Source organism: Pyricularia oryzae, chromosome 7, assembly GCF_000002495.2.
Source record: "Pyricularia oryzae 70-15 chromosome 7, whole genome shotgun sequence".
Lineage (NCBI taxonomy): Eukaryota > Fungi > Ascomycota > Sordariomycetes > Magnaporthales > Pyriculariaceae > Pyricularia > Pyricularia oryzae.
Window position 1 is genome coordinate 2469395 of NC_017854.1, and position 25088 is coordinate 2494482.

Genomic DNA, 25088 nt, shown 5'->3' on the forward strand with positions numbered 1-25088 from the left:
GTCTGATGGATCACTGCCGTAGATTTACTACGTGCTGGTATCCGCTAATCCGGTTACTGCTTAGCGCGGCGCAGTTCAATCACCAAACAAGGTGACCTCCAGCTCCCAGGCAAATGACTTCCCTCTTTTCTTGCTGTAAAGCGTTCGTCATCAATTTTTTGTTTCTGGCGAGCTGTTTCTTATATTTTTTCTCTCCCACTCCCTCCAGCCCTAGCGCTGGTATTCTCCATTTCCCGACGACCCCTAAAGTCCAACCCTGAAGATCGCCGGAATTGCCGAATCGTGCACGCGCCCGACATGTTTCGCCTCGACCGTCGCCAGTTTTGACCTTTGACAGGCAGCAGCAGCAGAAGACGGTGCGCATAGCTCGCCCACGAATCATACCAACTACCATCGCACTGCATTTCGAAATCGCACACGCACCTACCTTACCTACCTTCATGCTACGGTCTGCCTCAATGCACAACTAAACATTTGCCCGCTAAACTAGTGGCGCCTTTCGTACAGTCCGCCGTTAAACAATGTCGCTTTTTGGCTCCAAGCGGCGGCGCCCTCCCAACTCGGTATGTCGTCATTGTCTTGGTCCCTAGCGCTATCCTACCCATCGTCGTGTCTTAATGTCGATCTGTTTGAGCCGGTTGCCGGTCGACGACTACTGCTTGTGAACCTTTCTGCTGTTCATTAGTGACTTTCCACTGCCCCATCTAAAACCCGTCAATCTCCATGCCTATTTCTTTCCGTGCATCGCCGGTTCATTGCAGCGGCAGCAACAGCGCGCCTCGAGGCACCTTTCGCTAACAATTAACCATGATGCGCATGCAGCAGCAACCATTGACATCCAGCACAGCGCATTCAGATGCCGCGACCGCTGCATTGTCGGCATTCTCATCTCTTCACCAGCGCCAGTCCTCACCGTCGCTGTCCGAAGCCGCTGCAGCTGCCGCCCTGAAAGCTCGACCGCACACCCCGACCGATGTCTCCAGCGTGGTTCCCCGGCGACGAAGTCGTCGCGCCGGGTCGGCAAACTCGTCTCACGGTACGGCGAGTCCACATCCATCGCTGCGTCGCTCTTTGAGCTCGGGTTCTATGGGCGAGCGCACCTTTAGATCTCCCAGCCCTCATGGCCGTCAGCCACAGGGCTCTCCGGGAACAAATGGCAACGGAGTGGCGCACGTGGCCGACTACGATAGCGCCCCTCCGGTACCCTCGATCCCTGAAAGCGTCCAAGCGCTCCCACCATCTAGAGACCAGAAGCAACATCAGAGATCTGGGAGTGGGCGCGCTTCTGCCCCGCCTGTCCGCGTCGCGTCACAGAAACTAAAAGAGGGGGGCCAGGGAACTTGGTTCGGAGGCCCTGCTGTCGGAGACCTCGACAACATACGGACTTCAGATTCGGTCGTGTCATCCAACCCGACCCCTCACTTGCAAGATCCCATCACGAGACCAGAAAGTCGAGCATCAGTAAACTTCTCCTATCCGGCACGCCAACGTGTTGGATCACCCCCGGCCACACCTTTAGCCGAGGAAACGCCTATGGCATTTCAGCAGCGGCAGCGTACAATTGCTTCAGATACCGATTACGATGGCCCTGTTCGAACAAGGAGTAAACGCACCTCCGCTACCATATCTCCGCCTCCAAGGCAGTCCACCCCAAGGCAGCGCCCCTCGTCAATGCCGGATGCCCAAGAACTTGTATACGACCCCAACTCGCGTCGGATGGTATCCAGGGCAGAACTTCAGGCACTCGAGCAGATACTAAACGGCGTAGAGCCCAGGCAGGCGCCAAAACAGAAAAGACCGACGAGGGCAGGGAGTCATCTGGCGAAGGGAACATTAGGGAGAACCCAGGGATCCGCGGTACCCGCCACAAGGGTGGCAACGGCTGCTGCAAGTTACTCAAGTGCATCTAGATCTTCGGCCGCGGATCAGACTGCTACTCGGTTGTCAAACCCAACTCACGCCCCTGCTCCGATACCACAGACATCGACAGGTCAGCTTGAGGAAATCGAGAATGTCAGGGATGGAACAGCGGAAGCCAAGCCGCGCTCAAGACACTACGTCCAACATGGTCAAGACCATGCTACCAAACCAGCAGAACCTAGACCGGAAGTTCAAACCAACAAAAAGCCGAGTTCGCCTCCTCCAGATTTGGAGCCCCAATCACAGGAACGCATGCGGAGTCCTTCAGCAGCCCAGCGTGCTGTCCAAGCAGAGGCCCCGAAGCAGGCCCAGCCGGAGCCTTCGCGTGCTACTTCAAATGTTCTTGACTCTGTCACCTCGAGACAGCACGTCTATACACGACCTGAACGGGCAGCCCCTGTGTCAGCAGTCGACGAGCCTCAACACACATCCAAAACGTCCCCAACGCCACGAGAACCATCTGCAGAAAGGGCGAATGGTGGTCAGACAGGTGAGGATAAGTTCGTTGCAAGGGATTCAGACACTGCATATGCCGAGAACTTGAGGAGTCTCTCCACAAGCCCGGTGCGGGTTGCCCACTTTGGGCCGGTTCAGAGAAATCTCTCAGTCAGGCATTCACCACCTCCCCGCTCAATCAGCCCCAGGAAATCTGCTTTGAAGCAGTACAGCTCCCCCAGGAACGGCTCCCCAAGAGGTGCGTCTTCGGCCGATGATGCATCCGAGGCTGGCGCTGCAAACATGCCGAGCGATTCTTTAGTCCAAAGAAAGAAGTCTGCTAGGGTCAGCTTCGATGATCGGGACTTGGTTCTGGATGATAGCGAGTCATCAGATGCAGCAACTCCGCAAGCTGAATTGCCCAAGGAAACCAAGACAAGCCCGGCAAACAACCGACGGAAGTGGTTTAGCAATATTGGCAGGAGCAAGAAGAAGGATGATGCAAGCATTGACGATGACGAGGTCATGAAGCCTCGGCCGGCGCTCCCGTCGTTCGGTAGCGTAAGGGCCGAAAAGAAGAAGCACGTCGAAGAGGTCGAAAGACCGCTGGTCACGCCGTCCGAGTCTGCTTACTCCCCATCCTTACCTGACTCGCCGTCTATGCAATCACTTTCAAGCCCTGTAAACGATCAGCGTGGCGATATGGCACTGGGCCAGTCTACAGACCGCGCTATCGCATCAGTCATTGCCTCGGATTACGCATCGAGGTTTCCAGCCAACACGTCAAGATACAGGGAGCCTCTCCCACCTGTGGTGACCTCTAGAGAGGGCGGATATCTTTCCATGTCTAGTGATAGCAGTTCTGAGAGTGACCTGGACTCACTCAGAGATACCCCTACGCTATCGACGCAACACAGCAATGCTACTTCGGTGCCCGATGTCGAGTCGGAGCTCATGCCAACCAAGCTGGCCACCGTGCCGGAGGCTTCTGGCGACATGTCTAGCTCTCCCTCGATTCACGTACAGAACGCGTCGCAGCCAAGTGCGGGCACCAGAGTTAAATCTAACAACTCAAGCCCGATTCCATCCATCTCCGTCACAGAAGCAAGCCCGAACCCCGCTCAAGAGCAACGAATCGCCGAAGAAAAGTTCGACCTGCCAGGTGGATTCCCAGATGAGGACTCTGACGACACAGTTCAGGGACAGGCTGAGCCTGCGACAGGCGATAGAATCAAGGGCAAGGTCAGCGAGCCGATCACAAGACAGACAATAACGGAGCCTGTGGTTCAGACTTTGGACTCGGCCAAAACCGATCATACACCAGCGACGGTCGCAGCCACGACCACGGCCGTCCAGGATGACTCTGACAGCGAGGGGACAAGCATTTACAGCGACGCATACGAGGACCTGTCTGACATTGACGAGACTGGCTTTCAGTCGCTTGATGCTGTAGTAGAGGGCCCAGTGACAGTTGGGGTAGGCAAAAGTTCTAATCCATCCAAAGAGGTTTCTTCAAAGCCATCTGTCGAAAAGAGCGACGTACCCGAAGAGGGCAACGCATCAGGACCTGCCATTTCTCCTCCCGTGGATGACTGGGAAGCTGCCAAGGCCTACTGGAGGAGCCTCACGGCTGATAAAAGAGCGCAGCTGGAGAGAGAGGCCAATGAAGAGGCCGGTGCCGATGCCGATCTGGAGCAGGAGGCCCGAGATGAGCAGAGGAAGCCACGGCGCAAAAAGTCTGTAGAGAAGAGGCAGGCTGAAAAGCAGGCAATATTGGAGGCACAGAGGGATCCCGAGAGAACATATATGATCAAGCCTGGGACCAAAGCTCCGGATGAGATTGCCCTTCCGAGCAACTCAGTCTTGAGAAAGAGTATGCGTCAGAAAGCCCTAGAGGAGGCGGCCCCAGCTTCTACGGCTATGAACGGTCGGCTCAGAAAGTCGATGCGTACCACTGCTCAGCAACCAGAGCCTGCTGTGCAAGCCCCCGTTCAGAAGACAAAGCTATCGCGTGCTCCCGCTCCATCGCCTTTGACAACGACCCAGGCCGCTGCTGGAGCGGCGCACCGAGCCCACCAGCCAGCGAGCCCAACTGCCGCATCCCCTCCGCACCGTAGCGGAACTATGACGAGTTTCTTCCCGCCAGTGCTCAAGCGACGTGGCTCAACTTCGAGCGAGAGCAGTTTCAGACGAAGCACAACGAGGAAAGCCACGAACGGGTCTTCGAATGGCGAGCCTGGCGGCTTCTCTCTTCGAAGGACAATGCGTGGATCATCGGCAGCAGAGCAAACAGAGAGCCCCTCCACCAACCAACGTTTCTCAATGAGAAGCTTCTCCCCTCCAGGTGACTCGACGCGTGGCTCAAACAAAGCCCCTCCGCCGCCTATCAGTATGAACGGCTCACGGATGAGGTCATCGCTGCGTGACGGCGGCAGCAAGTCGAAACTAGGTGGCAATTCTGGGGGTGGAAGCAGCATCAATCTTTCGTCATTTGGGCTCAAATCAAAGACAAAGAATAGGGGTTCTGGGTCAAGGTTTGGTGACTCGAGCGACGATGACGATGCTGGAGGTGGGGGTTTCCGTAGCCGGTTTGAGGATTCGAGCGATGATGAGATCGCTGATGTGGCGCCGAAACCCCTGACAGGGCTGGGTGCCAAAACCATGCGCACTGGCAAACCTAACGTTGCTGCTTCCCGCGCATCGGTTCGACCTAAACCAGTGCAGGAAGAATCGCCGGATCTACCAGACAGCAGTGATGATGAGTTGACAGGTCGTGGGGCTGAAACCACGGTCTCCCGGGCTGGTTCGACTGCTGTCGCCCGTCCCACGCGACAGGCGTCCACCCTCGGGGGGTCGCAGCTTCGACGTTCAGGATCAGGCCGCGGCTCTCTTGGTAGTGCGCCGGCCCTTGGCACTTCGCTCATGAGGAATGGGAGCGGAAGCGGCGGTGGCAGCGGAAACGGAACTCCATTGAACTCGCCGCCACGCAGCCCGACGAGCCGACGGGGCAGCTTTATGGCCGCTGTGCTCGGCCGCAGGAAAAATTCTGCGCCGTCGTCGCCGATTCAGAAAGGGGAGCTGATGGACAGTGCGGCCCGGCGGGATACGGCACTGGAAAGGAGCCCGGCACAGTTGGCCGCAATGCGCGGTAGTTCGGGCCCAAAGCTGCAAAGGCGGACAACAGCGCCCATGGAACGCGAGGCCGATGAGTGGCCACTAGCTACCCCCAGTCCAAACGAGGATCAACAGAGTGGGCCCCGAAAGCTTGAGCGGCCGTCGTCCGCAGGAAACCTCCTGACCGGTACGCGTAGGCCAGGGATACTCAAGAACTCGCGGCGCAGTATGTCGAATGGGGACACGGTTGTCGGTTCTGTCGCTGGTGGCGACGGCGGGGTTGTTGTTGTACATGGCGATAACACGGACGAGGTCGTTCCAGCTGTCGGAGGCGAGAAAATCCCACTCAAAACCAAGAAGAAGAAGTTTGGAACGCTGAGGAGGATGTTCCGTCTGGACGATTAGGGTCGTCGGCAGGAACATGAGATGTGTGGGGAGTGGGTTGATGTTGAAGCGGACCTAAGCGGTGGTGTGGATAATTCTCATGGGCATATGCCGTCGCTGGCGTGCGTCATGGCGGTCTTCCGGAAGCGCGAGCGGAGGGGCCTTTGTAATACGAATTGATGGGGGGAGCACGCAAAGACAGGTCGGGGTTGCGGAACGGAGAAAATTTCTTGGTATAATCATGATGACGGATGGGACCTTGTTGTCCCGTGTCTTTTGCTTTGTTTTCCTTTGTGTTTGTCTCTTTGGGATAGCTCACCATCCAGACGATGGACCTCTAGACGTTGTGTTTTCTCTTTTGTATACTCGATGAAAAGAGCGGAAAGATGGGTTTGGGAACTGGGCGCTTGGAGCGTGGTCGTTGGGTATCGGCATTGAACAAGCTTACACTAACTTAACTACCTACCTTATTTATATTAATCGCAATACCCGGCTTTCTTCTCTTGAACTTGCAAAGATAGCTAGAATTGAGCTAGTGATTTCAGGAGATGGACTTGGATAAGAGATGAAATGTGGTTGGGTTCTGTTTTACAGTTTATTACTGGATTGTGCTGGAATGCTGGGGGTTACGTTGCATGGAGGCTTTTTGCAGGCACCTTGTTGGAGGTGAAAGTTTATTGAATCAAAGGGTGTGTGGTGGCGCTCCGCGTGTGCCACGTAGTGAATCGACAGGTGCTGCCGAGATGTCATTTCATCACAAAGTTTCCTGAGAACCAGCCAAACTGACAAGGATATTTTCCAAAACCAGTCACCGCGTCCCTCGGCGTACGAAACGGCATTGTCGGTGGTTGCTCATCGAAGCTTTCGGCAAGTCCCCCGGATGGCTTGGACAAAGGGGTTGTATGGGTTCTGACGGGGGCGATCAACGGCGATCTCCCGATCAGTCGGTACAAGGGATCTCTCTCTGACTTATTCAAAATTACAACAGAAAGACGAGGTATCCGAGGCTAAATATGCTGGAATGCAAGACCGTGATGTGTTTTGAACTACAAAGTAGCAGTGCGCTTCTGTCACAGCAAAGGACCTTCTTGCACGGCAGGGAAATGTTCCATGATTCGATTTCCTATCCTGCCTGCAACGTCTCCGTCGGCCGTGAGGACTTGAAATTGCAGGTCGGTACTTAATATAATTGAGTTTAACGAGCGAACGAGCGTTTGCGGGGCAAACTGGACCTGCGAGTCGGAAACTATGCAGCCGTGGGCCGGTTCGATGCGGCAAAAGAGGTTGCAATTCTGCAAAGTCAAACATTGGCCACATTAGGGGCCAGCATAGCAACTAGATTAGACTGCCTGATTCGTGACGGAATCAAAACAGAGTTGCAGATCAGCACACCCACGGTGACATTTACCGGTGAAAAAAGGATGCGGGTCAATGGACACAAAATCTCATCACCGGGGGTTCCCAGGTGTCCTGGCAGAATTTAGCATATATACTTTCGTTCCCTTCCTGCTGCCCTTTTCCACTGATCGTCCTAACCCAAGCCAGATGCCATCCTCGCATCCGAGGCACACTCGTTCGTTTCCATCTTGCAAGTGACCCTTGCTTCATAGACACCCACTCCAAAGGACAAAAGAAAAGACAAAAAAGAAAAATGGCCAAGTTTTCAGCCCTCTGCTCGCTCGCCCTCCTCGGCCTGGCCACGGCCCAAAAGCCAGTCGGGACCGAGACGCACGAGAAGCTCACGACCTTTCGCTGCACGGTGGCGGGCGGGTGCGTGGAAAAGACAAACTACATCGTCCTGGACTCCATCACGGGCCACCGCATCTACCAGCCGGCGGCCGAGACGCTGGACTGCGGGGCGCGGGGCGCGGCGCCAAACGTCACGGCGTGTCCCACCAAGGAGGCGTGCGCGGAGAACTGCGCCATGGAGGGCCGCACGGACTACGGCTCCCAGGGCGTCAGCACCGACGGCGCCAGCCTGCGGCTGCAGATCCTGCACGACGGCAAAAAGGTCGCCCCGCGCGTGTACCTGCTCGACGAGACGGAGGCCAAGTACGAGATGCTCAGGCTGACGGGCAACGAGTTCGCCTTTGAAGTCACCATGGATAAGCTGCCTTGCGGTATGAACAGTGCGCTGTACCTGTCGGAGATGGAGGAGGATGGTGGCAAGAGCGAGCTGAATCCCGGTGGTGCCCCTTGGGGGACTGGTTATTGCGATGCGCAGTGTTACGTCACCCCGTTCATTAACGGAGAGGTACGCGATGGCCCTACACTTGAACATGCTGGTTGGATTGAGGCCTTTGACTAATCATGCCCTTGGGATATCTAGGGAAACATCAAGGGCAACGGTGCCTGCTGCGCTGAGATGGACATTTGGGAGGCCAACAGCCGCGCCACCCACATTGCTCCTCACCCCTGCAGCAAGCCTGGCCTCTACTTGTGTGAGGGCGACGAGTGCGGATCCACGGGAGTGTGCGACAAGAGCGGGTAAGTCGGAGCTTGGCTCCTCCTGCCTCTGCTGGCTTATAACCATGCTGACGCCTCTGCAAAAAAACACACAGCTGTGCATGGAACCCCAACCGCATCGCGCAGCCACACTACTACGGCAACAACGACACCTTCAAGGTCGACACCCTCAAGCCCATGACGGTGGTGACGCAGTTCCCGACCGACGCATCGGGCAAGCTCGCCGCGATCCGCCGCCTGTACGTGCAGGGCGGCGTGGTCATCAAGGCCGAGACGGTGCACAAGGCGGGCCTGCCCGAGGTGGACGCGCTGACCGACCCCTTTTGCGAGGCGTTTGGCAGCCAGCGCTACATGGCCCTGGGCGCCACCGGGGGCATGGGCGACGCTCTGGCCCGCGGCATGGTGCTGGTCATGAGCATCTGGTGGGACGAGACCGGCGGCAACATGCAGTGGCTGGACGGCATCGCCAGCGGATCGGGGCCGTGCAACGCCACCGAGGGCGCGCCGGCCAACATTCCCCTCGTCGAGCCGAACCCCGAGGTCACTTTTAGCAATCTCAAGTGGGGGGAGATTGGGTCGACTTTCCAGGGCGGTGCTAGGCGGCTGTGAGGATGAGCATGTGCTTTTGGCAAGGACAGGAGGGGTGGATTGGAGCCGCGGCAGAGTTGTCATCAGGTTCGTATGGTCATTAACACATGTCTGTACAATGTCTAATTTCTTGAGCCTGCCCATTGATTGTTGTCCCATGCCTCGAACGCGTGTCGCAAGCCCTTCAAACTCCGAGACCACGGGAAGAAAAGGCTCTCTTTATTCAGGAAAGCAGTCTGATTGGTAGCGCCGCTGTTGGCATGACAGATACTCACCTTTCGCCTCGACAAGATGCGCGGTCGCTGAATCGCAGCCGTCTACGGCCCTGACGTGGATCCGGCTGCCACTTGTCCAAGGGCCTGAGGCATTCATCCTGAGCCCATTTCACATGAACCCATTCGATGGGAACCGAACGCAGGACCAGTTTGCGCTGTTGAGACTGGGGCCGGAGAGACACAGACACGAGCCTTTGTTGAGGCAGATCGTTGGAGACAAGCCAGCCAAGCCAGCATTCGTCTTGGAATTTGCGAAGCAGCGAAGCCAGCCTCCGTCAAACCCACCGGGGTAATCGTACTCCCGCCCTGCCCCTGCCAGCCCTTGGTGCGGACCCACTTGGCCAAACGAGACCCACTATCAACATCTCCATGCACAACCAGGCAAAACCATGAAAATAGCCTCATATTGTCACCACGCCGTCTCGTCTTCAACAACAACTCAATATCTCATCCGGTTCGGTGGTGTAGTTGGTCATCACAACAGTCTAACAAACTGTACAATACACTGTACAATGTTCCACTGTAGGTCCTCGGTTCGAGCCCGGGCCGAATCAGGAGTTGATCCTCGGAGGAGGATCGGAGTTGTTTTTGACTTTTTGCCGGTTGCGTTAGATCCGACTGAACAGTGAAGGGACGGACAGCTAGGCGGTCTGGGGGTCGGCGGTTGTGGCCGGAGTACTATCCATGGCTCACTCACATTTGGCTGAATATGACTTGTAAGTGCCCAGACCCCGCCTCATATTTTTATTGATCTTTTCAGCTGTAGCAACACAGCACTCCAGGAGTGCAAGGGCAAGCAAGTGCTTGGGATTGGAAATGTCTTCGACAACGCCAAGCCCAAAGCCTGCATCCGTTATCAGTGACCCTTAGCCCACTTACACGGGAGCATTATCACCAAGCCTTCCTTGGTCAGTCTGGGCGACATTACTGCTCAAAACAACAATCCAGTCCCGAAAGCAGTTTCGAAATTTGTACGCACCCATACGAGTATGGATGAGTCAGCTGGACGGTTGGCTAAGGCGCTCTTCACTAGCTCGGCAGATCTCCGATACCCATCTGGCGCTAAGCTGTATTGGGACATGCACAACCCCCGAGAGGGGCCGATACGCTTTGGCAACATTGCACAAGTCTGGAAACGGTTTGACGCTGGGCCGAAAACTCGAACGTCTAGTGCCAGATACTTGGAGTTCCACGTCGGCGTGCGTAGCGATGCTTGGAGCGATATTTTCTTGGAGATGATGCCGACTGGGGATTGACGCAGACCCTACGACTAAAGTCACCGCGTCTCTGCTGTGGATCGCTGTCAAGCTCCTCGTTGTAGTTTTGATAGTGGACCTCTGATGTAACAACTTGTGACCTGTGAGCACCTACATGTTATCTACCTTGCGAGGCACTCGTGGCTCAAAAGTGGATGGACTATGGGTCTGGAAAAGTTAAAGAAGCGGAGAGTGAGAAAGAAAATATTCTCAGACATCATGTTGATGAAGAAAGACGCTGATTTTATAATCTCAGAGAACAAGATTGAGTGATTGCAAACAGGAAGTTGGCATTTGTCACTTTCTTGGTTGAATGAGATTTATGAAAGTCGTCAATTATCCCAACCCAACTCACCTCAGCATCCTCTCCGACTGAAATATGCCGTCCGTAGGCTTCCAAATGGGTAAAACTATCTTGCTTCACTGTAAAGACAAACGTGGGCACACGCCATTCAGAGCTATACGCTCACTGGTCTTGGCAGACTAATACTTCAACTTTAGGCAAGCGCTGTTGGTCAAAGGCTCGTTTTAATGCTGTTCAAATTGAAAGTCGACAAATGCCTCGTAGCACCAAAGCCCGAAAATCCTAAACATCTACCAAAAGCCAGACAGTTTGCAAATGAAATCAAAGAGCAAAAGAAAAGTCTGAAACAAGGCTACCCAATCCAGTTGCAACGCCTCCAACCATCATGTCCAAAGTGGTGCCTGCCATCCCCGAGTATAAACCTGCTATCCCGCGCATCATGTGCCGTCTCCGACCTCAAATATAGGCCCGGCAGAACAGGTGCCAACTCCAAAATTTGACGCCCGCAAAGAAGGGTAGAGAAAAAAAGACAAAAAAAAAGAAATTCGCCTGGAACCTCGTTTATTTGATAGCGGACAATTGCTGGAACTTAGCCCAATATGCACTCGCCATTCTGGATCTGGCACGTGGTGCCCATGAAAAAGCACGAAACCTTTCCTTTGCCCTGGATTTATCATCAGTGGTTAGTCTTTCTTCTTTTTGCGTGCCATCAATGTAAGAAAGGGGGGGGGGGGGAATTCAGGCCCAACCGTGCATGGATTCTCCTGCGGCGGCACGCCTGCACGCGCGAGTAGATGCGCCTCGTTGACGGTCTGCAGCGCATCACCGTTGGGAGAAGGAACCGGAGTAGCTACGGCGCCGGTAGCAAGGAAGGCAAGGATGGAGATTGTGGAGAAGTGCATTTTTCCGATTTGACCCTGCAAACGTGAAAATGAAGGTGTCGTAAAAATATAGGGGCAGAAGGAAAAAAAGAAGAGAAAAAAGAAAAGTTGAAGAAAATGCCAAATTCTAAAGTTAAAAATGCTTATGGACGAAATAAGAAGAATATTGGCCAATTTCTGGGAGAGGAATGAACGCCTTTATACCGTTTTTCACCTCGTATCCTTAATGCGGCGCAGAAGACTCGCTAACCAAGTTCAGTTCTATTTTGGACTCACCTTCAGACCTGAAGATCCCCAAGGATGACTAAAACACAAATCATCACGCAATGGAAAGATGATCAATAATTGATGTTTAGTAGTGTTGCTGCTAAAACTGGTGAAATACGAACCTAGAGGGGCAATTCGTCTCATGTTTCTTATGAGGGGGGCAGTCACGTTGTCATCCGGGATCATGTCAAATAAAACCTGCTTCTAGAACTAGTCCACTTGCTAAATATGGCAATCGAGAATCACCAGCATGCGGTATTGCCGGGAATTTAAGCTATAGGCTATTAAATAGCATGCCAGCGCGCCGTAGGCAAGGAAGTTGCACAGGCAAACCCCTGACAAGGTTTTGCTCGAGCCCACAGCCACCAACAGAGCATACGGAAGACTCGCTGACTGGGCCAATGGTGAGCATACTGTAGATCAAATTTCATGCAACAAAAAGTATTCCCCGCCGCCTGTCAAATTGACGATCCCCCAGGACACAAAGCGTCACAGACTTCTGCCCGAGAGAGGATCATACCAGCCATTCGGAGATGATGTACCGGTGAAGAGAAATGCCAAGCTTTTAAAATCAAGACTTGGCTCTCTGGACGATATGACTTTGAAGCGTCGCGATTGAGAAGATCATTCCATTCTTCCCTGTTGGCTCGAATTTACGTTCAAGTCAAAGCTTGTGCCCGCAAAAAGATGTTTGTGCCAAGTCGCTTTTACTTGATATCTACCATGTACATCTGATCTGTACCAGCCGGATCTGCGGGCCTGGACGCGGGTAGGGCTCCAACAAGATTAACTCTAAAGACCTGTCATCTGGTCACTGAAACTAGTAAATTTGTGGCGTCTTCAATAATAGTAGTCCGTTTTGTGGAGAACAAATGCAGGCAGGAATATAGTATAGGCTGTCGACCATTTTTAGCCATAATAAGCCGCGGGATTCCATTATGTAGCACAATTGGGTTAATCGCCCCGTTGGTGGCGACATCAAACATCCATGTAAAGGTGCTTTGACAGGCGATCTAGGGCGCAACAAAGATGGAAACATGATGTTTATAATACGCCACTGATTACTCTATAAGATCGCTAGTATATGTTGTCCAAGCGAACATACTATAGTAGAGCCGGATTCCCAGCAAACTGCTCTGTCACTACCCGATAAAAGGTGAGGCTGATGCGAAACAAACCAAACAAAGCTCGCACTATTTTATTGAATCATATGAAATTCCCGCCGTCGATTCCCATCATCGTCTTCACCGTCTTCACCGTCTCCCCCTGTCGCAACTCTACGACCAGAATTCTCCAAAACCGGTCCGTTTTTTTCAAGTCCCGCCTTGTCGATTCTACGAGATAGTTGATAACTCGCTCTGGTAATTCACAGCGAGACCTCTGCTTCTGCGAATCACCAGACAGACTGCCTTCCCTCTGCTAGCATGACACATTCTCGTCCAGCCACGTCGTTCAAGGGACTGAAACGGGGCCATGACATGTGTCGTCTGGCCTCGGCGTGAGACTTTGACTCGTGGGTGACTGCGCATGGTAAACGATGGGGGACGACTTGGGATACTTTTTCCAGGTGTCAACAAGTGTCGTGGGAGCGGTGTCGGGCTACAGCAGATCTGACACTGGTGGAAGCGCCGTCAGTTGGCCGCGGTCGAGGTCATGCCGCTGAGGGCAAGTAGCGCGACCCGGATCCTGAGCTGCATTTTGTTTCGCTGAATTTTGGGGTGTTTGTATCTGTCACGGCCAAGGCTCTACTAGGTGTCGTACTGTTTGATGCAACGATGGATGCTGTGGATTGTATGTTCCGGTTCGCTGCATTGAGGAGATGAGTGGCATCTTTATATGCTTGGCAGCTACAGCTACTGCTCCTGAAGTATGCTGTCAAAAGCACGATCAGAGGACTGGACGGGGCCATAGACCATTTGCCAAGCACACACAGCTGTCGCAGAATCTTGTTACTTGTATAGTCTCTCTTACTACCCCAAGGCCTACGGAGCGGGAGTAGTGTGATGATGAATGTCGTTAAAAATCACGGGCATGCCTCAACACCATGTTCCCATCTACAGCCTAACAGTTTCTTTTTGGTTCACCAATGGAATGCCGAAAAGGTTCAATCTAAACATAAAGATCAACCAAACTTCACGCTCGTAGGGCTCTTGTCCGTCGTGGACCATGCTATTGTTCAGCTCAGCTGAATCAAACCCTCTTTTTGATTGTTTTACTATGTATTCTTTTCCGTACAAGAACCCGTTCAAACAACCTCTTACAAATCGGGCAGATCAATCCCCAACACCCCTCCACCTTGTCACTCTTGCGCAATGGTCCAGGAGGCTTGATCCGAGGAGAAAAGGACCCGGAGGGATCGGTGAGGAGGGAGGGCCGAGGTTTCGAAATTCTCGGTCACTTTAACGCTTGCCGCCGCGGCTACCGGGCCCGCCCTGTTTTGTTTTCAAAGAGGATATCTTGTCAACAACAAAAAGAAAAAAAAACTGGTTGCCCGAGACGGATAATAAAAAAGAGGGACGACAAAAAAACGTACCAGGTTGTTGCCGCAGAAACCGCCAACGCAGCCGGGCGAGCTGGGGTCTCCGCTAGGGGGCGAGGGGGCGGCGAAACCGACGGCGAAGAGGGCGCTGAGGGCCATTGCAATGGTTGAGAAACGCATTTTGGATGTCGGGTTTTGCTTTCTTGATTGTTGACAAGGAAAATGGATAGAGTAAATATGGGAGTTAATAACTGGAGAATAATAAGATGTAGATGTGTTGTATTATAGAAGTGAATGATCATTCAAACCAAATGCAATAAGTTTTTCGTCGGCCCATGGCCAAATATTTATACCGTCTCGGGCAGATGAGATTCTGAATCGAACAAAAGCTTGGGGAGCGAAACGACCCTGCCTTCCGCTTGTCCACGTTTCAAGTATCAGTACACCGACCGATCCCCAGACGGTGACGCAACACCATCTGTCCCGGGGCGAATCAAGCAGCCCGCTAATCGATACGGCTTTGAGAAGACGGGGGACTTTTTTGCACATCGTCCTGCCAGGCTACCAGGCCTAGGCGATCTTTGGTCGCAGCACTCAGAGGCAAACAGAGGCTCTCTGTCGAACAGTGAGTTTGAAAACCCCTGAATGACAAAGTTTACCACCCCGGCCCGCCCCGCGCTTCAGGTTTGGAACCTGACTCCCCGCCCACGCACGACGACACGCTGAACCCGGTACTCGGCGCCCGATTGTCCCCAAAAAGCCCAATGCCCGCGTCTATCGCCCGTCAATTTTTCTATCAATCTGAAACAAGGGCTGCGGGTGAATCCCTCTGGCAAACTCTGCCCAGGACCATGCGGGAATCCTCGTGGTCCAAAACAGGCATTTGCGCCGTATTCCTTGGTAGCAAAAACAAAACTGGGCCTTTGACCAACCCTTGACCGGGGGAGCAGTTTACTGATTCTCATCTTTGTCTAGCACTTGTATGTTATGGGTGTAGTCTTGACTCTAGTCACTTATTTGGGATGTCGATCTCTTTACGATTCAGCTGTGATTCGGATAACCTTTCAAGACGGCTGGATACTAGTGATCGAACAAGAGGCCTGATTATGTATGACCATGGCATTCGACAAAAAAAGCACAAGATCCAAGTTCAGGTTCTTTTTCTCCTGTTTTTGAACAAGCATCGCAATAAATTGACTTGGTGCCACGTCATGACCCCCAAGAAGCCTTGAGAGGACGCATCTGTGAAGTCACCTCTCAGAAGGATTAACCTCGAGTCTTTCATTATCTGTGCAGAGGCTTGCCTGTATTGAACAACGTACGAATCTCACTCCCAGCACATACCTCAGATGTTCATTGTAAACTCTCATATGATTGACTGCCTCACTATCTATTATGCAGGGATACTGTATTAAAAATGCGGCATAAAACGCCTTCAACATCCGCAGGCTAGCCTCAATCCTGTAGCCTCAAGTGGCCTCTCCAGCCCGGCCTTTTAATACTTGCCACGGACCTCAAACACGGGCGTCCTGAGAACATCCCAGTTGTCGGCCGCCCTGGGGTTGCCAAAGGGCTTGAGCACGGCGACGCGCATCATGTAGCGGCCCTCTGCGATCTGCGACCCGTTGCCGAGCTTGCCGAGCCACCAGGACTGGTACACGGACGGCAGCTGGGTGCGGGCGACGTCCAGGATGGGGAACGGCGAGGCCTGGTCCGGGTCGTCGAGGGAGGGGTCGAAGAACGCGCCCGCGCTGGACTTGACGTGCTGCGTGGCCGTGCCCACGTAGCCGTTCTCGCCAACCACTGGGGGGTATACCCAGTTGCGCTCGGTCCAGGTGGGTTCGAAGATCTGTATTGTTTGGAATCGGTGTTTTAGTAGAGGATATTTGTGAAGGAGCTGAGAATCTCAAGAAAGAAGGGATGATGAGAATAGACAAAAAAAAGAGAAAAAAACTTACATCCCAGCGGATCTGGCGAGTGCCCCAGAGGAGCTTGATGGTGGACTTGGGGAAATCCTGTGCGCCGAGGCTCAAGTTAAAAGTGAACCTGGAATAGTGGAAAACAACAGTCAGTTACAAATAGCCACAAACCATAGACAACAACAAGGCAAGAGAGGAAAAGACAAACCAGTTCTTGTCCTCAATCAGAGTGTTGTTGAGTCCAGAAACGACATAAGGAAACCCGGTCTCGACAATCGAGCCGAGCTGGTTCCTCAAGTCCGCGCCGACGCCCATGTACGGGACCGAGAGGACCTCGCCGTTGCTGCCCGCGACGACCACCTTGCCACCGTACAGCGGCAGAGCCGACGCGTTCCAGCCCAGCGTGTCCGGGTTGCCAAAGTTGACGCTGACGCGCTTGGACTCGCCGGGCCGCAGGGTAAAGTCGCGCGGCAGGCTGACGACGGGCTCGTAGGCGCGCGGCGTGAGCTGGTCAAAGGTGCGGATGCGCTGCGTGACGCCGCGCCCCACCGCGGCCGGGCCCCACGTGACGGTGTCGACGCCCGCGGCCGGCTGGCTGGAGAACTTGTACGAGACGGGCGAGGAGCCCTGGTTGGTGACGGTGACGTCGTGGTAGCGCGAAAAGTAGCGCGTGTCGTTGAGCTCCATCTTGTTGAACTCGAGCTGTGTGTCGTACTCGAGCACCTTGAAGGCGTCGATCAGGCCAGTGGAGACCTGCGCGGGAGGTGCGGCAAAGTTGTAGTCGCGCGACGTGCCGTCCGACCACGGCAGGGCCACGCCGCTAGAGATGATGCGCCGGGACAGGACCCGCGCGAACCCCTTGCCCTGGACGGAGCGGCCGCCCTTGGCGCTGATGTAGAGAGCGGCGACGCCGGCCACGTAGGGGCAGGCCATGGAGGTGCCGCTGATGATGTTGTAAGTGCCGTCGACCCAGGTGCTGAAGATTTGTCCTCCAGGCGCCGCAATGTCGGGCTTGAGCTGCAGGTCGTACAGGGCACCCCACGAGGTGAAAGTGTTGGGGCGGTTGCCTTCGGAGTAGGGCAGGCCGACGGGGATTTCGGGCACGGTTGAAAAGTCGGCCGTGACGTTGCCACCGGACTTGAGCGTCTCGATAATAGATACGCCCGATTCGGCGGGGATCATGGCAATGAGCGTGGTGTAGTTGCTCGTGCCGGGTGTGGTGATGGGCGACTCGTTGTTGTAGATGAGAATGTACTGCGCTCCCAGGGCAGCCAGGTTCTCCTGCTTGATCTGGAACGAGCAGGTACCGCGACGCACCAGCGGGATCTTGCCCTGCAAGCTGGGCGTACCGGGCGGGTATGGAGTGCAGCCATCTGCAGTGGCCGTGGGGTCAAGCGAAAGCGAGACAATGGGCCAGTCGACCACAGTCGGTGGGAAATAATCCCGGGCTGGGATGTAGCCGACCTTGACTGTGTCCGAGCTGCCACCGGCCGGTGTGAAAGTGGCCTCAAAGGGGTACACCGGGAGGAGAGCAGTGGAGACTGATGCGACAGCAATGACGTTGCGGCCTGAAGACCCGGAGCTGCCATAGAAGGGGCCAATGGCGCCAGAGTTACCGGCAGAAATTGTGACGACGACACCCTCCTCGACCAGACGAGAGGCCACCTCGGCCCAGGCGTTGTTTGACCAGCCGTTGGCACCACCAATACTGGCAGTGATAATGTCCATCTATACAAGTCGCGTGTTAATGCCACACAGTTTTGTGCAAGTAAATCTAGGGGTGTTGACCTACTCCGTCCTCATAAGCCCGGAGGAACGACTCGATAAGTGTGGCCGAGTCGGTGCTACCGGCTTGGGAAAAGACCTTGTAGGCATACAGTTCCGCCTCGGGAGCAACTCCTGTCCACCCCTCAGTCTTTCCAGCGACGATACCAGCGACGTGAGTGCCGTGGCCGTTGCTGTCAATCGGATCGTCATCAGGTGCCTTGGGGCCGCTGATGGGGTAGTTGCCGTCGCCGACAAAGTCCCATCCACCGGCGACCTTGAAGCCGGCTCCGAAGCCACCACCCAACTTTATTGCAGACACAAACGCTAGTCAGCAAATTGCCTGATTCTTCCGACGAACCACTCAGAGACGGTCACATGAAAGCCGGTAACAACGGCCGGTAACAAAGGGGAATACCTACAGCAGGATGGTCGTACCAAATGCCGGTATCAACGACACCAACCTTGACGCCCTTTCCAAAAAGCCCCTGATCATGCAGCTTTGACACACCCGTGACGTTGTGGGTGGTGTACTCGAGAGCATCCCCGACAGCGGCAGCACGCTGGTCTTGCAGAGGCGCCAACTTGACCTCCTCGTTGAGCCAGACGCGGACCACCCCGGGCAGACGCTCGAGGTCGTCGACGTTGTACGTCGCGGTCTCGATGCTGGCGCCCGTAAAGATGTCGCTGTCAAACGCCTTGACGACCTTGATGCCGTCGGTGGATGCGATCTCGGCCGTCTGGCGCCGCTGCTTAGCCGACCTGCCGCCGGCGCCGGCGTACTCGATGATGAAGCTGCGGGCCACCAAGGGAGCCGCCTCGCCGTCCTCGGCCACGAACGAGGCCCAGACCCCGCCCAGGTTGAGGGCGAGGGCGAGGGCCGAGGCGGTGGAGAGGATTGTGCTGCGCATGGTGGGCTCGGCTGCTCAGGGCTTTCCTGGAGTACGAGGCTTGTGGGCGTTGCCTGCTGAGCGAGGGGAGTTGGGTTGATCTCTCAAAGAAGAGGCCCCCAAAGGGCTTTTATGTATGTGTCTGCCATGGTTCGTGGGTCCGCGTTACATGGCAGTGGAAAGCGGCGACGCGTATCACCGAGATGATGTGACCAGCCGAGGAGATGACGCGCATCTGTAGATGGGATGTTGGTCTGTCGCGACAGCCGGGTATTCTCTGCCTAGCGCGATGGGACTTTGAACACATGGATCGATACCTTACCCTAGATAGTTGACCTGCCCCTTGTGTTTGCCAAAAGGGTGCCGTGATATGTCGACAGGGAGGGGCAGTCACCTGAGGAGCAATTCTTGTTTATTTTGGGTAACCAATGGTGTGGTTTCATCTGCGGCAATTTCACAGGACTGCCAAGAGGTGCCCGCGGGCGGCCCAACTCCCCTCGATACCACCTAACTTGTTGGGTTAATGGGGATGGTGACAGGTCGCAAGGTCCCCAGAAACCCCTGCATCGACAAGCTTCTTCAGCCTGCAACCTTCTCCGCTATTATATGCAGTCTTTCGTATTATCAAGCATGTATCCAATAGGCAATTTCCGAACCCAAAAGACAGCTTGGGCGGGAACTGCTTGCCAGGGGAGGCAAACCGAGATAGCCAACCGAAAGCTTGGGGAAAATACCGGATGGCATCGGTGAGTCGGTACCAGAGAATGAATGAGACTTGGCATCCTCTTGATAATAGTCGACCAACCATGGTCGTGTCGATGCTGGAAGTTGAGCAGTGTTGAGTGAGAAATTCCGCATAGATGCCGCATACGCAAGTTCGGCTGTAACCCCTCGCAAGATGAGTGTCGGCCAGGTCCAGAATCAATAGGAATTTAGATTCGGTGCCTTTCTGGCTGAATTGAGTTGCAACCTGCACGATTTGTGGCGACTGGGGAACTTTGGACATTGGCCACTCCGCTTCGTGAATTGGATTATTGATGCGCGATAGGAGAAAAAAAAGAAAAAAAGAAAGCGAAAAACAGAGAACCAAGCAGAATGCAGGGCAGAAACCATGGATTTACTCCACAATCAATCAAACTCCAAGCCCCAGACTGCGATCCGAGTCCCGGGTGGCCGACCGTCGGCAGGCGGCAGCCTAAATCACCACTAATCGGGAAGGTCCAAGGAGCCGTGTCAGCAGCAGCAGCAGCGCCAAGGAAAGCACGCCAGTGGATCGCCTCGCGTGCTCGCAAGTTATTTTTAGTGATTGCAATTTAGACGTCGACGCGGGTGAGGCCAATCGTATTAGGATTTCTTTTCGCCTCTATCTTGTGAGCTTTTTTTGGTCTGCCATTTTACCCGGTGAGGGCCAATTGATTAGGTGATCAAGTCAGTTTTTATACATGGGTTAGCTCGAAATCTATGGAGATTCCGAGGAAACTCGTTGGTGGCGACACAAGTTACAACAAGCCACAATAACTAGTCAAACAGCTCTCAGGGGCGCCAATATCTGCCGAATCCGAATACACCCATGCCTACTCGTTGACAGGCTATTGATTCGGCTGAGGGTACGGTAACTCCCCTCCAGGCTTTTTTCTTCCTTTTCCCTTGGTCTCCCTTGGGAAAGCATCTATGCTGGAAGTTTCTGTGTGCATACAATGCCCTCAAACTTTTTTCATCTCTGCTCGTGTTGCCGTGACCTTCCAAATGTAGAAAAGCACGTGGCGCCTAGCGCGGCACCTTTGAATTGCAGAGCCCAAGAGTACTCAATCTTGGTATACATAATTTTTTCACCTAGTTCTAGAGTGCTCGGCATGCTTGCTGCCAAGGCCAGTGTCTGCGTTCCCGTGGCTAGCATCGATGGAGTCCTTGGCCGAAGGGAACGTCTCGTCAGATCAGCTGTTGCCTCCGTAGGCGTGTAGAAAGACGTCACCGGCAGTCGGCAAACGAGGACCAGGGCTGAGTCGCCAAAAGAATCGATCCGAGCTCGGGGATTGACGGTAATGCCAGGCTTTCCTCGACCTCGATATGACAGCCAGTTTCCATATGAATGGGCACGAGGAAAAGTCGAGAATATAACCAATCTTTATGTAATCCCCAGGTAAGTGAGGTCTAATCCAGATTATGAAAGTTCAGGATAGATGGTTACCTGCCAGACGACATGAATTAACTATATGGTAGTGGTATATGATAAGCTTTTCTGAGTAACTTCAGACGTCTTTATGGCTTGACAAAAATCAATTATTTCCTGTAGCCCCCTCTTCTTTACCAGAGGTTAGTGCATTCACAGTCCCACTTGTACGAAGTGGAAATGGCAATGCGGTAGGAAATGCAATTGATAGATACTAAAGCCCGGCGAGTTAGTTCCTAAAATCTCCACTAGGTGCTTATCACAGACAAAAGCGAAATGGAAGACAACCATATTCTCTCCAACTTGACCTAACCAAGCAGCCACATCTCCCATCCATCTGTACTTTGAAGTACAATTATCAAATTGGTGGAACCAAAATTCTCAGAGCACCTGTCTTCACTGATATTAGTAGGTTTGCAATCTTCGTGTTGGACTGAAACCTATGTCCTACCAGCTGGCAGGCCATAAGAATTTGAGCATTTTGTCCCGGAGTGAGCGATTCGTTGCCCCTGGGTACATAATGCTCATTTTGAATTTTTCATAAATATAAACTCTCCGAAGACTAGCTGCCTCCAACTGTGGCTAAAAGCTCATGGATAAAGGGGGATGGGATGAAAAAGTCAGAGTGATGAGAGGTAATGTTGGGAATGAGACTCTCAGTACTATGGGCCGTTCCAAGAGAGTTCAAGCATAAGTTTAAGGTCAGTGATAGGCTCTCCGCAAAGCCTGGTTAATCTTGATATAGGGAAGCTCCACGTGTAGGGACTTTGGATGGATCAAACAGTGTACATACCTTGTGCTTCAGCTAAATATAGCCTTCTACAGATAGATGTAAATTGCTAAAGTCCCCAAATGCCCATAAACAGTACATGAAACACTTAGCTATGTGACAATACATTTGTGAACGCTACATTGGACCCAACTCAAGGTAGGCAAATATGTTTCAATGGGTATTCTTGTCCCGACTATCTAACCATAAAGACTATAATATTGAACTTTCCCCTCAGTCATCAGCAACACGCTATCCAATCACTTATCCACGTTTTCAATGGCCGCGACCGAATTCTTAGCCGAAGCAGTCATTTCATCAGACCTCCTGTCGCCGATATAACCACTGTGAAAAGCATCATCAGCAAGTTAGCAAACATGCCAAACAAGGAACAAGCTACCAGGTTGGGAAACTTACAAAATCTCATCAATCTGATCAAGCGTCAGCCCCTTGGTCTCAGGCAGCAGGAAAAAGGCCCAGGCCGTAGCGAGCAGCATCCAGCACGCAAAAAAGAACCAGACCCCGAAGCCCAGCGACGCAAAGATGTACGGCAGCGCCTTGGTGATGGCAAACTGCACAGCCCTGAAGGTGGAATTCGCCCATGGTTAGCGCTTTTGAGACAAGACCTCAAGACAGACAGACAAACAGACAAGCAAAATACTCACCATTGGCAGAGCGCAGCAAAAGTCCCCGTAATGTTCCTCAGCGCACCGGGAAAGATCTCGGCCGAGACGATCCACGGGATGCCGTTGAGCCCAAACGACCAAAACACAGAGTAGATCATGATCATGGCGGTCGCGGCGCGTCCGCCCGCCGCGGTCGACTCGGAGAGCTCTCGGCCCGCGGCGATGGCGGCGGCGGGGTTGCCGACGTAGACGTAGGCGCCGACGAACCACAGGCAGAGAGAGCAGGCGAGGGACGAGACGATGGTCGGGTTGCGGCGGCCCCAGAGGTCGATGAGGAAGATGTAGAAGAGGATGGAGGCGACGGCTGTTTTTTGTTGGTCGGATTGGGTTGTGTTGTTAGTGATGGGTAGCTTGGGGCGAATCGACAAGCTGCTTGATTGCAGTAAGGATGGCGAGACTCACCCTTGACCAGGCCGTAAATGCCCGTGTACAGCGCTACATCCGTGATGCCCAGCGACCCGAACAGCGTGGGCGAGTAGTAGTTGATGGCTTTCTCGGCAGTGCCTTGTAATCAGTTCTCATGCCACTGCAAGCTTGACTTTCTCTGGCAAGGGAGAATACATACCGGCAGCGCCAGACATGTTTTGCAGCGCAAACGCGCAAAACACCAGCAAGACGCGGTTCCACATGCCCTTGCGCGAGAACTCAAACATGGCACCCTTGATGAACGCCATGGTGCCGGTGCCGTACCTGCTCGCGATTGCTGCCTCGTCTGCGATGCGGCCGCGCATCATCTGCACCTCCTCTTGGAGATCTAATGGTTGGAGATTTGGTTCTTAGTCAGCGAAAAAAACGACTACAAAAATCACAAAGCATAGACATGTGTCACATATTAAAAGGCAACGGAAAGAACATACATTGATGATGGATGGGCAGTTTCCGCAGTGCCTCCAATGCCCTGAACGCCTGCTCGTCCTTGCCCTTGCGCAGCAGCCAGAGGGGGCTCTCGTGCAGCACAAAGGCGCCCACGAGGATCAGGGCTGCGGGCGGGATCTGCACGGCCATGGGGACGCGCCAGGACGCTCGGGAGTTGGGGTCCATGGTGTTGTTGACTGTGGAACAAATGGAAAGACCTCTTGTCAGCTTTGCCTGCCCCGTCGTATCCAGTCGGTAAATTGTAATGATAACTTTTGGTGCTCGACCTACTGCCGTAATTGATCCAGAATCCTACAAGAGAGCCGAGCTGGTACGTGATCTCGAACAAACCCGTCATGATGCCTCGGATGGACGGCACTGAGAGCTCGGCGATGTAGCTGGGGACGGTTGCCTAGAGATTATGGTTCAGACTTTAGAACAAGGTTGCGGTAGGGAGGGGAGCTATTGTCTAACAGTTATGCAGCCGCAGGCCAGACCCGTGAGAGCACGACCAGCATCTGCGCAGTTGCAAGAATATCCCGAGTTAGCATCTTCTCAAACATATACGGCGCACAATTCTTCTATTGGCATTGCAGTGCCATACGTACAGATGTAGTCAAGCTGGTTGGTAGCCGCCGTCATGAGCACCGCGCCGATCAGAAACACGACGCAGCTGCTGTTGAGGGCCCATTTTCGTCCATAAAGCTCGGTAACTATGCTCAAATGGGTAAGCGTGTGTGCTCATCAGCCGGGAATATCATGCCCCCAGCTGGTGGGTCAGGCCACCGACGAACAAAGGGGGGGTTACGTACTCATGAACGAAGCCAAAGCACCACCCAGAGCCCCAGCCTGGAACGCCGAAGTGATATTGCTCGAGATGTTGTTTGCCTGCGGTCCCGAGACGCCAAAGTCTGCCTTGAAACTCGCGCGCGCGATCGTAGTCCCGATGAATGCCGAGTCGTATCCAAAGCTTTTTATTTTTGCCAAAGGTTAATTACACTATTAGTCTTTTTTTGGTGACCATAATGGAACCCTGCTCGCGGGGTTATCGACACAGAAGAGACTTACAGAAACGCGCCAATGGCAATGATGGACGATTCCAAGTACAACCGAAAGTTGTAGACCTCCTTGGGCGTCGGCCGGTCCTCGACTGCTCTGAAGCCTCCCATGATGGGCAACGATGCTTTTCCTGTCTTGCGTCACTGTCGTACAAAACAGAGGAGCAAAAGAGTTTACCCGGCGTACCCCGGAAAGCAGACCGCTTATGTACGAGACAAAAAAAAAGGAGAAGAAAACAAGTTCCCGCACAAAAGCCATGGGACATTGCCAGACTTCCAACATGCGGGGAAAAAGTTGGGGAAGATGCTACTGCTTGCTCCGCACTTCATTCCCATCATGACTCGATCCCGCATGCGGGCTTTTGCGGGCGACAATGCAAAAATATCACCATAGTACGTGGGTACACCACATTTCCGGGGAGACGAATGGGGTTCGATGTGGGACTCATGATACGATTCGCCCACACGTCTTGCCAATTATTACTTTTTCCTAGGTCTGCTATACCTAGGTTATACGTTTATCGGTAGTAAACTCTCTCCCGAGCGGCGGAGCCGATGGTCGGCTCGGCTATTAGCCGACCAAGTCTCCACTTCAAAACCGGGCGCCC

At 53.7% G+C, this 25088-nt stretch overlaps 7 protein-coding genes and 1 non-coding gene across 8 annotated transcripts; 4 read left to right on the plus strand and 4 right to left on the minus strand.

Moving 5' to 3' along the window:
- The first annotated feature begins 137 nt into the window (after nucleotides 1-137).
- MGG_02533 (uncharacterized protein) lies at nucleotides 138-6370 on the plus strand. The gene is made up of 2 exons (XM_003721225.1): nucleotides 138-563; nucleotides 823-6370. Exons 1-2 carry the CDS (start codon nucleotides 522-524, stop codon nucleotides 5872-5874), a joined length of 5094 nt encoding a protein of 1697 aa, XP_003721273.1. The 5' UTR covers nucleotides 138-521; the 3' UTR covers nucleotides 5875-6370.
- A 1134-nt stretch (nucleotides 6371-7504) lies between these two features.
- MGG_02532 (endoglucanase 1) lies at nucleotides 7505-8928 on the plus strand (the record flags this gene model as incomplete). The annotated part of the gene is made up of 3 exons (XM_003721226.1): nucleotides 7505-8107; nucleotides 8183-8340; nucleotides 8415-8928. The coding sequence occupies 3 exons, from the start codon at nucleotides 7505-7507 to the stop codon at nucleotides 8926-8928; spliced, it is 1275 nt and encodes a 424-aa protein (XP_003721274.1).
- Nucleotides 8929-9635: 707 nt separating this feature from the next.
- Nucleotides 9636-9736, plus strand: MGG_20307. The gene has a single exon. It is a non-coding gene; the product is annotated as a tRNA-Val (tRNA).
- A 16-nt stretch (nucleotides 9737-9752) lies between these two features.
- MGG_18034 (uncharacterized protein) lies at nucleotides 9753-10702 on the plus strand. The gene is made up of 2 exons (XM_003721227.1): nucleotides 9753-9898; nucleotides 10224-10702. The coding sequence occupies exons 1-2, from the start codon at nucleotides 9892-9894 to the stop codon at nucleotides 10436-10438; spliced, it is 222 nt and encodes a 73-aa protein (XP_003721275.1). The 5' UTR covers nucleotides 9753-9891; the 3' UTR covers nucleotides 10439-10702.
- A 553-nt stretch (nucleotides 10703-11255) lies between these two features.
- On the minus strand, nucleotides 11256-11745 carry MGG_18035 (uncharacterized protein). Its single transcript, XM_003721228.1, has 2 exons — nucleotides 11492-11745; nucleotides 11256-11406 (listed from the first exon to the last, which is right to left on the minus strand). Exons 1-2 carry the CDS (start codon nucleotides 11642-11644, stop codon nucleotides 11332-11334), a joined length of 228 nt encoding a protein of 75 aa, XP_003721276.1. The 5' UTR covers nucleotides 11645-11745; the 3' UTR covers nucleotides 11256-11331.
- A 2544-nt stretch (nucleotides 11746-14289) lies between these two features.
- On the minus strand, nucleotides 14290-14549 carry MGG_18036 (uncharacterized protein; the record flags this gene model as incomplete). The annotated part of the gene is made up of 2 exons (XM_003721229.1): nucleotides 14290-14322; nucleotides 14424-14549. 2 exons carry the CDS (start codon nucleotides 14547-14549, stop codon nucleotides 14290-14292), a joined length of 159 nt encoding a protein of 52 aa, XP_003721277.1.
- A 1178-nt stretch (nucleotides 14550-15727) lies between these two features.
- Nucleotides 15728-19614, minus strand: MGG_02531 (minor extracellular protease vpr). The gene is made up of 5 exons (XM_003721230.1): nucleotides 18475-19614; nucleotides 18081-18359; nucleotides 16497-18016; nucleotides 16328-16415; nucleotides 15728-16218 (listed from the first exon to the last, which is right to left on the minus strand). The coding sequence occupies exons 1-5, from the start codon at nucleotides 18961-18963 to the stop codon at nucleotides 15865-15867; spliced, it is 2730 nt and encodes a 909-aa protein (XP_003721278.1). The 5' UTR covers nucleotides 18964-19614; the 3' UTR covers nucleotides 15728-15864.
- A 2414-nt stretch (nucleotides 19615-22028) lies between these two features.
- Nucleotides 22029-24663, minus strand: MGG_02530 (quinate permease). The gene is made up of 11 exons (XM_003721231.1): nucleotides 24491-24663; nucleotides 24235-24392; nucleotides 24031-24135; nucleotides 23897-23940; nucleotides 23714-23834; nucleotides 23425-23619; nucleotides 23133-23321; nucleotides 22970-23056; nucleotides 22547-22871; nucleotides 22299-22463; nucleotides 22029-22226 (listed from the first exon to the last, which is right to left on the minus strand). Exons 1-11 carry the CDS (start codon nucleotides 24589-24591, stop codon nucleotides 22142-22144), a joined length of 1575 nt encoding a protein of 524 aa, XP_003721279.1. The 5' UTR covers nucleotides 24592-24663; the 3' UTR covers nucleotides 22029-22141.
- Between the last annotated feature and the right edge of the window lie 425 nt (nucleotides 24664-25088).